A 13,579-nucleotide genomic window follows, 5' to 3' on the forward strand; every position below is an offset into this window, starting at 1 on the left:
CCAGGGGTGAAAGGGAGGAGGAGGGGAACCAGGCAGCAGGGTTGAAACATACACAGGACAAGAGCAGCGTCTAAAAGGACGACTTAGGTCTGGCTTAGGTTGTGCTGGGTGATGTCATGAGTCTCCACAGCACGCTGATGTTGCTGTGAGTGAATCATGAGTGGAACCCCCAGGGATGCTGGGGTCTATGTCCAGGTGGACAAAGAGACAAGCCAGGAACAACACAGGGGACAGAAACAAGGGCAGAGAGGTCATCTGAGGTGCACTTCATTTCCTCCATCCAAAGGCCAGGAGGTCTCCTTTTCATAGTCTTGGCTCTGTTCCTAAAGGTTCTCTCTTGATAAACATTTAGCTAGCATACTCTCAGTGACTCATCGGTGGTTCAGGCTGGGGCATGTTGCCATGCCAGCCCCTGGGGCACACACAGCAACACTTGGGGCTTGTCCTGACCCCCTTTCACACTGTTCATTAAATTAAGCCAGCTCTGAGAACCTCACAGGAAAATATGATGGCTTTGGACAAGAGCCACTTACTGTAGAGGTCAGTTTCATCCAGGATCTCTGACTTGATGATCTCCTCTATGATGTCCTCCAGTGTGACGATGCCCATCACCTCATAGAAGGGGTCCCCTTCTCCCTCGTTATTCACCCGCTGGACAATGGCCAGGTGAGACTTTCCTAGAGACAAAGGAAGTCACAGTTAAGCATCTGGGATATTTTCAGAGAAATTTCCTTTTGAGAAAATGATACTAAATTGCTCTCTGACCAATCTTGGGACTGAACCACTGAACCCATTCCAGGATCTCTTTAAAACATGAAGTCTGTATACAACCTCTTATAAATGCAAACTTTATACTTTTATATCACTATCGCTTTTGAAGCAAGTTACTTGGACTTCCCTGGTAGTCCAGTGATTAAGAATTTGTGTGCCTAACAGGGCACATGGGTTTGATCCATGGTCTGGGAAGATTCCACATACCTCGAAACAACTAAGCCTGTGTGCCACAACCACTGAGCCTGTGCTCTAGAGCCCTCGTGCTGCATCTAGAGAAAGCCCATGTGTGGGAACAAAGATCCAGTATAGCCACAAATAAATAAATAAATAGAAAGTTACCTGATATACACAACGCCATTTAATTTTTTTTCCTGTAATTTTCCTATATTAAGAAGTATATCTAAGCTGAAGGAGGATGAATAATCTAATTGAGAGAATTAGAATTTGGAGTTAGAAGAAGTAGGTTAGAAGCCTGCAAACCTCCTCGCCCCCATCCCTAACTATCTTAGTGACTATCTGTGCAACTCACCCTGGACAAACCAGTATGTTAAACCTGTACTGAATCTCAAGCTTCTCATCCAGCATTAGAAGATAATACTAAAATGGTGATTTTCAATATGGCTCCCAGAGGCTTTGATATGCCTCCCATTGAGAAGCATGGTCTAATCAACTCCCTCGGGCTTGTGGCTGCTTCAATCAATCGAGAACAGGGAAAGTGAAAGTGTTAGTCGCTCAGTTGTGTCTGACTCTTTGTGACCTAATGGACTGTAACCCACCAGGCTCCTCTGTCCATGAAATTCTCCAAGCCCAAGGGATCTTCCTCACCCAGGGATCAAGCCCGGGTCTCCTGCCTTACAGGCAGATTCTTTACCACTTGAGCCACCAGGGAAGCCCAGAGAACAGAGAAATGTCTGCAATGAGGCTTCTGAGAATGCATCATAAAAGGCATATAGCTTCTGCTGCAGAAACACTCTAAAGAAGTCTGACAACTACCGTGAGGCCACCATGGTGAAGGGGACCCATGTCGGTGCTTAGGTGACAGTCCCAGCTAAGCCTGGCCTTTCCACCATGCCACCAAAGTGCTGGACAGGTTAGAGAAGAAGCCTTCTATGGCGGTGGATCCTGCCCCACCTGCTGGCATTCTCCCCAATCATCTGAGACGTTTCTAACCACGGGCACAATCACTGTGAAGCAGAGATAAGCAACTCCCACTGAATTCCTGACTCAGGAATCTGTGAGCATGATAAAATGGCTGTTGTTTCATGCTTCCAAGTTTTGAGGTGGCTTGTTAATAGCAGCAGTAACTAGGACAATCAATTTCCATCAAGTGATTGTGGAGTTCAAATGGCCTAGTGGATGTGTCCAGGATCAGTTGCACAGATAGTCACTAGGGAGTAGGGGCAGGGAGGTTTCCATAGTGCTTTCCATAAAGGCACTGTGTAAACTGTAATATGTCATAGGCAGTTAACTTACTGCCCAGCAGCTGACTAACAACAGTTAACATTTATTGAGATAACTACATGCCAGGTACTATTTGGAGCACTTTACATGTATCAGTTCATTTCATCCTCATAACAACCCCTGAGACAAGTACCATTATTATTCCTATTTTACAAGCGAAACAACTGGGGCACAGATGGTTAACTAATAAGCCTAAAGTTACAGTCTGTAAGTGGCAAAGCTACACTTTGTGAACCCAGGTAAACTGGTTTTCGGTCCTAATCTAGAGACTGTCTTACCTGAGTCCTGCTTCACCTTGGTTTATTTTCATCCACTGATAGATGCATTTTCTGGATCTGTTTCTCAAAGGACAATCTGGGTGGTTCTTTTCCTTGGCTAAGAGAACATCTTCTTAAATTAGGAGACTATCTAGGGTACGGATTCAGATGTTATTCTTGCCCCTCTCCAAAAAAAGGAAGTTCATGCCTTATCACTGCTACCCTGTATAAGCTTTTGCTCACCCACTGTTAGAAATATCAGACTAGTAAGCTTGCCAGTGCATAATTAACCATTAAAATTTAAACAACATGAATTTACGTATCAAATACTTCAAATCGCAAGACAGCTACTTATTGGGATTTTTAACGAGACAGATGGCATCTATATCACTCAAAAATAGTCTCTAATTTCCTCTCCACCTTCAACTCATCCTGCGACTTACTCCCAAACTGACTTGATCAGGCCACTCCCCCACTCAAACACCCTCCCTATTGCGCACAAAGTCAAATCTAGGCTCATTAGTTTGGTATTCTCAAGACTGCAAAATGTAGCACCTCCCTGTCTTTCTAACTGCATGCCCTACCACATCCTCCAAATATCCCGTACTCCAGAGGAACCCTGTTACCTCCAGCTCCTAACTTCCTCCACGTCCATTTTCCAGGTTCTCACTCACACCATCTCCTTTTCCCATTCTGTCTCCTTTATAACTCCATTAAAGCACTTATCACAATTTGCTGCTTCTCATAACTTAAAATGTATGTGTCCTCTACAGCAGCAGTCCCCAAACTTTTTGGTACCAAGGACTGGTTTCGTGGAAGACAATTTTTCCATGGATGGGGAGGGGGGTGGTTTTGAGATAATTCAAGTGCATTACACTTACGGTGTATTTTATTTCTAATCTAATGCTGCCACCGATCTGACAGGAGGTACCAGTCCGCGGCCTGGAGGCTGGGGACGCCTGCTCTACTGGGCCTACGTGTCTTCCTCAGATTGTAAGATTCTTCAGGACAAAGGCTCATACACTTAGTCAGGGTTTTCTCTACACAACAGGCAGTCAATAAGTGCCTGATGAACTGAGCTAAGACTGAATAAAAGTCCACAGTTTATGTAATACATGATATTAAAACCAGACAAAACCCTTTTTAAAAACTAAAATACAGTGTGTTTAAATTAACATTTAAACTGAATCAGTGGTTCTAAAATTATCCTTTGAAACAACTACATCCTGCCCAATTGGATTGAAGTGTTTTGTAGCTTAAATTAGATTATGTTAATTGTTAGGATGTGCTCAATTTAAAATTGTTTTTTTTAAACACATGTTCTTAAACTTCTGGCACCTGCTCTCACTTTTCTGCTAACACGTGCTAGCATATGACTAGCATAATGGAAAAAGTTGGAAAAGTGATTTCTTAAAATTATTTTCTATAATTGGATAATTTTTTGTTATGTGGAGCCCAGAATATATATAATACAGCCATACTTCCTGCCACCCAGAGGTTAGTTTATATAATGGGATTAAATAAATCAACATCTTATGTTGTTTCACAAGAAGTGTCCCAACTTCCAAGTGAAAATCCACCTTTGGTCTACACCTTTCAAGGTCAATTTGAGGACAAACTATATGATCATCAGGGAATAATGATTTCAAGTCCTAATTATATGATATTCAAGACAATGTACTTGTGTAATCTATTTAGAAATATTTTATAATTCACAATCAGCCTTTATGATTCCGTCAAGTGCCTGTAGAGATCTACAAACAAATGAAGGAAGTCATTGTTTCCTGGGGACAGACTGGAACAGGAATCAATAATCACATACCCCTGTTCTGAGCTGACAATGGGACAAGAAAGCCAGCTGTTCCCATGACACACATACCCCAGGTCCCTCCCTCAAAGCAGCTGGCCTTGGAGACGCAACTCCTGACACTCTTCCTCTTCCTGGGCCCCAGAAGTGCTAGAGCTGTGGGCCTGGGATGGAGAAGGTTCATGTCTCTTAGAGATCTTACCAACCCTGAGCGATGACCTATGAGTATTCAAAACTGCGGCAGTGGAGGCTCAAATTTCACAAGTGTTTCTATCTTTTGCTGGGCAAAAACTGTTTCTAACATGCTTTATGTCTCCTCCCATGGATGAGTGCTGTGTTTACTTGCAAATGGCACACTTGAGGGAGTGGCTTCAATCTTGGTTAATCCCCTCTGATGTCCTTCTATGAGGTTCTGTGAATGCTGTCCCTCTACAGACTAGCAGAATTGCTCAAGTTCCTTCTAACAACCACTAGCCTATTGATTTCAATTTCCTTCCAACTTACTAGAAATTTGGGTATCTGTGAAAGAAATTTAAAATATCAATGACCTCAGATATGCAGATGACATCACCCTTAAGGCAGAAAGTGAAGAACTAAAGAGCCTCTTGATGAAAGTGAAAGAGGAGAGTGAAAAACATTCAAAAAACTAAGATAATAGATTCTGGTCTCATCACTTCACGGAAAATGGGTGGGGGAACAATGGAAACAGCCAGAGACTTTATTTTCTTGGGCTCCAAAATCACTGCAGATGGTGACTGCAGCCGTGAAATTAAATGATGCTTGCTCCTTGGAAGAAAAGCTATGACAAACCTAGACAGCTTATTAAAAAGTAGAGACATTACTTTACCAACAAAGGTCCATCTAGTCAAAGCTATGGTTTTTCCAGTAGTCATGTATGGATGTGAGAATTGGACTATAAAGAAAGCTGAATGCCAAAGAATTGATCCTTTGAACTGCAGTGTTGGAGAAGACTCTTGAGAGTTCCTTGGATTGCAAGGAGATCAAACCAGTCAATCCTAAAGGAAATCAGTCCTGAATATTCATGGGAAGGACTGATGCTGAAGCTGAAACTCCAATACTTTGGCCACCCGATGCCAAAAACTGACTCCTTGGAAAACACCCTGATACTGGGAAAGATTGAAGGTGGGAGGAGAAGGGGATGACAGAGGATGAGATGGTTGGAAGGAATCATCGACTTGATGGACATGAGTTTGGGTAAGCTCTGGGAGTTGGTGATGGACAGGAAGCCTGGCATGCTGCAGTCCATGGAGTAGCAAAGGGTCAGACATGACTGAGCGACTAAACTGAACTGTGAAAACAATTTAGGTTAATGATGATGAACGTTAACATTTATATGCTGCTGCTGCTAAGTCGCTTCAGTCGTGTTCGACTCTGTGCGACCCCATAGACGACAGCCCACCAGGCTCCCCCATCCCTGGGATTCTCCAGGCAAGAACACTGGAGTGGGTTGCCATTTCCTTCTCCAATGCATGAAAGTGAAAAGTGAAAGTGAAGTCACTCAGTCATGTCCGACTCTTAGCGACCCCATGGACTGCAGCCTACCAGGCTCCTCTGTCCACGGGATTTTCCAGGCAAGAGTACTGGAGTGGGGTGCCACTGCCTTCTCCATAGAACTAACAATTTGTTAAGATGTTTCACACAGGGTACAGGAGAGTCATGGACATTGTGAGAAGATTTCCTGAGAATTGTGAGAACCCTTCATTTTGTGAATTAGAGATGTTTGGCCCTGCTTTCTCCAGAATCTATTGAGAGACAATAGGAACTGTGTCATATACAAGTGTCTTATGCATATTTTGAAGCAAGATAGCTTCTTTCTCAACTTCTGGATTCTCTCTCATTGGGTGCCCACTTCACTTGAAGAATTAAAAAAGACTATTTCTTTAGGATTGTTACTGTAAACAAGATGGTACATGGAGGACAGCAACGCCATGTTGAACTGCAGAGGGCGCTTTGCTCAGTACTTTGCTCTGTACACTCCCAGCCTATAGGTAAGTCCAAAGCAACTGGGTCCCTGGAAGAATCACCCTTCCTTTTGCTAAAAATAGTCAAAGTGAAAAAATTTAAGTTTGCTAATTCCAAGGCCCTATTTGATCTGATTAAGATATAAAGACTCAGGGCTTACCTGGTGATCCAGTGGTTAGGAATCCATCTGCCAGTACATGGGACACGAGTTCGATCCCTGGTCCAGGAAGAACCCATATGCTATAGAGTAATTAAGCCTCTCCACTGCAACTACTGAGCCCATGTGCCTAGAGCCCTCCCTCTGCAATAAGAGAAGCCATGTTCTCTTATGAGAGATGAGAAGCCTGTTCACTGCAACTACAGAAAGCCTGCATGCACTTAAAAAAAAAGATACAATCAGGCAAAAGGCAATTCTTTAAACAGAAAACTCATGAATGCTACCACTTGATGAGGTATTTTAACATGTCCCTTGACCATACTACCATGGCACTGAACACCAACAGATGAAAATCTCTGGATTGAATTGAAAGATAAGGAAACAATGGATCTTACTGCAATGCATTTTCTAGAAATTAAGGCAACATCTGTCTCTGTTGTAAGAATACATTTCATTCTGGTTTAGTAGCGTTCTACTTCTGAACTGGTAGCTACTGGCTTGAATCCCTGCCATGTTCCTGGTATCCAGCCTCAGCAGAAGTCCCAGTCCTGTCCTGATGATTTGGCCTGTTGACATGCCTTTCCTGGCTTCCAGCAGCTGTAGACTCCTTAAGCCTTGATTGCTGCCCTCTAGGCTACTTGCCCGGAGAAGGCGATGGCACCCCACTCCAGTACTCCTGCCTGGAGAATCCCATGGACAGAGGAGCCTGGTAGGCTGCAGTCCATGGAATCGCTGAGGGTCGGACACGACTGAGTGACTTCACTTTCACTTTTCACTTTCATGCATTGGAGAAGGAAATGGCAACCCACTCCAGTGTTCTTGCCTGGAGAATCCCAGGGACGGGGGAGCCTGGTGGGCTGCTGTCTATGGGGTCACACGGAGTCGGACACGACTGAAGTGACTTAGCAGCAGCAGCAGCAGCAGCAGGCTACTTGCCTGGGAGAAGGCAATGGCACCCCACTCCAGTACTCTTGCCTGGAAAATCCCATGGATGGAGGAGCCTGGTAGGCTGCAGTCCATGGGGTCGCTAAGAGTCGGACACGACTGAGAGACTTCACTTTCACTTTTCACTTTCATGCATTGGAGAAGGAAATGGCAACCCACTCCAGTACTCTTGCCTGGAGAATCCCAGGGATGGGGGAGCCTGGTGGGCTGCTGTCTATGGGGTCACACAGAGTCGGACACTACTGAAGTGACTTAGCAGCAGCAGCAGCAGCAGGCTACTTGCCTGGAAAATCCCAGGGACGGGGGAGCCTGGTAGGCTGCCGTCTATGGGGTCGCACAGAGTCGGACACGACTGAAGTGACTTAGCAGTAGCAGCAGGCTACTTCCTCTCAGACTCTGATTTGCAATCTTCAGCTCCATTGCTGTCTACAGCTCAATGAAACATGCAGTAGAGAATACGCACCTATGGCTTAAGACTTGTTTGGACCACAGTGTTAGGATGATTTTGGTGAAACTGGAGAAGTAATCCTCAAAGAAGCATAATGGGTAAGAATATGGGATTAAGTCATACTAAAACCCTCCATTAAGCAGGGCCACCTGGGGTAGAGGTACCCCAGTGCTTTGGAATACATTCCACCTAGTTCAGTGTTTCTCAATGCTGGCTCTATACAAGAATCATCTGAGAAACTAATAAATACACTCTGAAGACTGGATCTCATGCACAGACATTCTGATTTCATTTGTTTGGGATGGGGCCATGACACCAATAGTTAAAAACATTCCTCAGGTAATACCAATGTTCAGCCAAGTCTGAGAATTATTACTTGCTTTCCAGTCACGTTCTCAAAGTGTGGTCCCTGGACTATCAGCATCACTTGAAATGCAAATTCTTAGGCCCCACTCTAGACCTAGTAGATCAGAATCTCAGGGGGTATAGTCCAGTGATCAGTGGTTTAACAAGCTTTTAGCTGGTTATGATGCAGGCTAAAGTTTGAAAACCACTGGTTTATAGGTAGGCTCTATGGCACTCTGGTTATTTGTCTGATGACCTCTACTGAGGAAGAGAAACAAGCACTGAGATTTCTAATACAATCCTCATCTTTTCTGTGTACTTGGTTTAAGTCACAAGATGTTAAGTACTCATGAAAGGAGAGGAAAGAACCTCCTGGACAAATGATAGTTGTGTGGCAAGCTGATGAATGCTTTCTCTCATATGATGTGGTGGTTATGGTATTTTGTTACAGGGCATAGCGTGGCAGCTGACTCTTTCATGCTGAGCCTGGAAAGAGGTTTCTTTTTTTTTTTAATATATATTTATTTTAATTGGAGGCTAATTACGATATTGTATTGGTTTTGCCATACATTAACATGAATCCGCCATAGGTGTGCATGTGATCCCCATCCTGAACCCCTCTCCCCTCCCTCCCCATACCACCCCTCTGGGTCATCCCAGCGCACCAGCCCCAAGCATCCTGTATCATACATCCAGCTTTTGTACCAATGAGACAAGTTTGAAGTACTGCACCATCTATTAGGCTCTTGGTATAAGTGAGGTCAATAAAATTTCCCACTTCTGAAAGTCAAACTAGTCTTTTCTGTTGCCTCAAGAATCCAAAGGGTGGTCCTAGTACTGGTTACTGGTAGTGCTCTGTCTTTACCACCTGGCATCAACATGCCCAAGCTATAAGTCAGACTTCTTAGAAGGGTGACTAGGTTTTCAAACATTGCTTTTGAAGCAGTGGTTCTCAACTGGGGCTGATTTTTGCCTCCCAGGGAACATTTGGCAATATCTGGAGACAATCTGGCTTGTCACAACTTGGGGCAGGAGATGATATTGGCATCTAATGGTTGCATGTAGTGTTGCTCTCCAACAGCCTCAACATAAGGAGTGTCAAGGTTGGAAACCTTGCCCTAAAGAAAGTTACAAGTGTCAGCAACATTACAACTGTTCTCTGGTATTTGAAGAAGTTGGAATAACCTCCAAAGGTCCTTAATAAATGTAGCTTCTAGATGGTTTAGGCATATCCACAGAGAAGAGCTCCCAGGTACCCTATTAGCATACCTCCAATGCCTTGAAAAGAAAATCAAATAATTGATTTGCTTTCTCTCTCTTTCAAAAATAGTTACCGCACTTTGGTAAGGTAATTGTTCCCAAGATAAAATACAGAAGCCGGGGGAAAGCTTACTGCTTGAAAATAGAGAACCAAGGAAAGCAGAAATCATTTTATGGTTTTATGGTTTCTGCCTCACTTATGACCTTCACCTTGCAAAATCTAGTGGCTTTGCTACATTCTTATTCTTTCTGGTATCCCTACAATATCTTTTATTCACTTGGTAGGCAGTATTGAGTGCCTCTTCTTTCCTTCCTTTTTTAAAACAAAAATTTATTTATTTATTTGGCCGTGCCAGGTCTCAGTTGCAGCCTGAGGGATCCAGTTCCCTGACCAGAGATCGAAACCGGGTCCCCTGCACTGGGAGCACTGGACCACCAGGGAAGCCCCAAGTGCCTCTTCTTCCTTCTGTGGTCTTGGTGACTCTCTCACACTTGAAGTGCGGGACCAGCAGCATTGCATATCACCTCATTCAAAGTGCAGGCTCTTGCATTTGAGTCAGTTCTAATGAAGTGGATGAACCTAGAGCCTAGTATACAGAGTGAAATAAATCAGAAAGAGAAAACCAAATATCCTACATTAACACATATATGTGAAATCTAGAAAGATGGTCCTGAGGAACCTATTTGTAGGGCAGCAATGGAGACGCAGACATAGAAAATAGACTTGTGAACATGGGGGAGCGGCGAAAGAGAGGCTGGGATGAACGGAGAGAGTAGCACGGCAATGTGTACACTACCATGTGTGAAACAGATCGCCAGCGGGGATTTGCGATATGGCTCAGGGAGCTCAAACCAGTGCTCTGTGACAACCCAAAGGGGTGGGAGGGAGGTCCCAGAGGGAAAGGACGTATGTATACCTATGGCTGATTCATGCTGATGTATGTGGAAACCAATACAATATTGTAAAGCAGTTATTCTTAAATTAAAATAAATGAATTAAAAAAATGATGCAGGTTCTTGGGTTCTATTCCTGACTTACAGAATCTGGATCTTGGTGGGTGGGGTCCAGACAGCTGCTTTAATGATATCCCAGGTGATTCTTATGTACATTAGAGTTTGAGAAGCACTGCTCTTGACACTTGCTATTCAGTGTGGCCCTTGAACCAGGCGTCACAGGATCACCTGGGAGCTTGGCAGTTTGAGTCATGATCTGTAGATCCTCAAGATCTCAGGTGATTCTTTTGATCCTTATGGAGTTGAGTATGAGAAGAGCTGGCCAAGACTACCCTGTTTTTCTTTCTGCCCTTATGACTAATATTTTTCTGCTCCCATTGTGGATTCCTTTACTTTATCCTCACCTGAAGGTAAACATTGGAGAAGGAAATGGCAACCCACTCCAGTATTCTTGCCTGGAAAAATCCCATGGACAGAAGAGCCTGGCGGGCTGCAGTTCAGGGGGTCACAAAAGAGTCGGACACAAATTAGTAACTAAACAACAAGCACAATAAAGATAAATATATCTTAAAGACTTTAGCTCAGTGAGTCTTGACACTGGCTGCCTGTGGGAATTAGCTGGGGAGTTTAAAACCTACTGAGACCTGTGTCCCACCCAGGAAAGTTCTGACCTAATCAGTCTGGCGTGTGGTCCAGGCATTGGGATGTTCAAAACATCTTCAGGTGACTCTAAAGTGGGCAGTTGCAGTTAAGAACCTCCACTCCAATCCCTGATCCTCTGCTCTTCTCTCTCCTCTGGATTAAATATCCCTGGGACTTCCCTGTAGTCCAGTGGTTAAGAATCCACCTTACAATGGAGGAAATGTGGGTTTGATCCCTGGTTGGGGAACTAAGATCCCACATGCTGTAAACAACTAAGCCAGTGAGCCTCAACTAGAGACTGAAGATCCTGCATACAGCAACTAAGACCCGATGCAACCAAATAATCAATTAAAAAAAAAATCCCAACAGAGCCTTTCAATGTCACCATCACTTCTTTCCTGAACTAAATTTATATCTTAACATCAGAGTCTATTTTGAACTGTCATCTTGTTTTAGACGTTGTGCCTGAGCTTTCCCCTTGTCTTGTCAAAATCACTTATCCAAATAGGAACACACGGTTTCCAAGACCCACTATCCCCACTCTCCCTCCCTCTCCACCATAACAAACGGCACCTTCAGCTCTAACCCAGGAGTTGTAACCCAGGAATCAGTTTTTACCTTCTTTTTCTTTGTTCCTATTTAGAAAAAAAAAAAATCCCAAAAAACTTCCAATTCTTTCTCCTCTTCATTCTCTCAACTGGTATTTATTAAATACTACTATGTGCCAAGCACTCATCTAGGCACTGGACATGCAGCAATGAACAGATGGACAAAATCACCTTCTTCCTGTAGCTTACATTCTAGTACGTGGGGTGAGAGATAATAAGGCAGATAGATATATGAACTCTATTGCTCTGGCTACGGGAGAAGCACAGCAGGGAAGACTGGTGAGGGAGCGTGTGGATGGAGTGACCATGTAGTACAGTTTCAGGCAAGGGATGCCAGATAAATTCCCTGAGAAGCTGGTATATAAATACAGATCTAAAGGCGGTGAGTTAGGGAGCCCTGTGGATACCTGGAGCATATCAGCAGCATAAGATGCAAAGGCCTTGAATTTTGGAAGTGTAACTGATGTGCTTGAGGAACGGTTGCAGAAGTGAAAGAGGACAGTAGTGGGCCAAGGTCAAGGAGGAAAGGGGTGGGGTATCTGTCACTTTGATAGATAGAGCCTGAAAGGTCTTTGTGAGGACTTAGGCTCCTACTCTGGGTGAGATAAAGCCATTGTAGAGTTTTGTGTTTGTGTCTATGTTTGGTTTTGGCAAAAAAGTGATATGATCTGACTTACATTTTAAAAGAATCTCTCCAGCGGCTGTTTGAAGAGTGGACACAAAGTGGACAGAGGTGGAAGCAGAGAGACCTCACAGCTCTGGTATTCATCCAAATGAGAGATGGCTCATGGCATGGACCAGGGTGTATTGGAGGTAGTGAGATGTAGACAGATTCTCTATATATGTTGAAAGCAGAACACATATGAGGGACTGGATGTGTGGCAAAAGAGACAGCGAAGTTTGGGCCTGAAAATCTAGAAGAATGGAACTGCAATTTAGGGAGTTGGGGCATATTGTGCAGAGTGTAGATTTAGCAAAGAGAGCAGAAGTTCAATTCTGGATAGTTTGAAGTTTGAGATGCCTTTTAAGCCTCCAAGTGGAGATGTCAAATGTCAGTTAGAAATTTAAGTCTGGTTTAGGTTGGTAATCTTTGGGAGAATGAATGAAATAAACAAAGGGAGTAAGAGAAGACAAAGAGATTTATTTCTCAGCCCTGTGCACTCCCAACATTCAGAGGTTATAGAAATGCAACATTCAAGCAACAGATATTTGAGTGTCTGATAGGGGTAGGTCCTGTCCCAAGTGCTGACAATGTATCAGTGAATATGAAATAGGAGGAACAGAAAAGGAGACTGAGCAGGAGTGTCCAGAAGGCAATGAAGCCTCATATTTCCCTCTTTCCAATTGCAAGTATATAGTTAATTTCCATACTCTCATTGTATCCTGGAGAATTGCACCAATATCCTACCCAGTTCTCCTGTTGGTTTTTTTCTGCTGTAATCAATCCTATCCAGTAAAAACAGATTGACTGCCCCCAAACACTACATTCATGAGGTTATTCCCCATCTCAGTAACATGGACAGGTAACCGGGGAAGATCATTTCTGAACTCTTCTTTCTGCCATTAGAGGCCTCCATGGCTTGGGGTATATACGTTGCCTTCTTTCCCACTAACTCTATCAAAATATGTTGTGCCAAAGAATTGAGGCTTTTGAACTGTGGTTTTGGAGAAGACTCTCGAGAGTCTCTTGGACTTCAAGGAGATCAACCAGTCCATCCTAAAGAAAATCAGTTCTGAATATTCATTGGAAGGACTGATGCTGAAGCTGAAACTCCAATACTTTGGCCACCTCATGCGAAGAACTGACTCATTTGAAAAGACCCTTATGCTGGGAAAGATTGAAGGCGGGAGGAGAAGGGGATGACAGAGGATGAGATGGTTGGATGGCATCACCGACTCGATGGACATGAGTTTGAGTAAGCTTCGGGAATTGGTGAT

At 43.8% G+C, this 13,579-nt stretch overlaps 1 protein-coding gene across 1 annotated transcript in view; it reads right to left on the reverse strand.

The window, feature by feature from the left end:
* CNNM1 (cyclin and CBS domain divalent metal cation transport mediator 1) overlaps positions 1–13,579 on the reverse strand; it is a 70,767-nt gene that overhangs the window by 40,631 nt on the left and 16,557 nt on the right. Inside the window, exon 2 of the mRNA XM_070363580.1 lies at positions 534–677. Coding sequence (XP_070219681.1) covers positions 534–677 — 144 coding nt within the window. The remainder of the gene's footprint in view (positions 1–533; positions 678–13,579) is intronic.

The sequence above is a fragment of the Bos mutus genome, chromosome 26 (assembly GCF_027580195.1).
Source record: "Bos mutus isolate GX-2022 chromosome 26, NWIPB_WYAK_1.1, whole genome shotgun sequence".
Taxonomy (NCBI): domain Eukaryota; kingdom Metazoa; phylum Chordata; class Mammalia; order Artiodactyla; family Bovidae; genus Bos; species Bos mutus.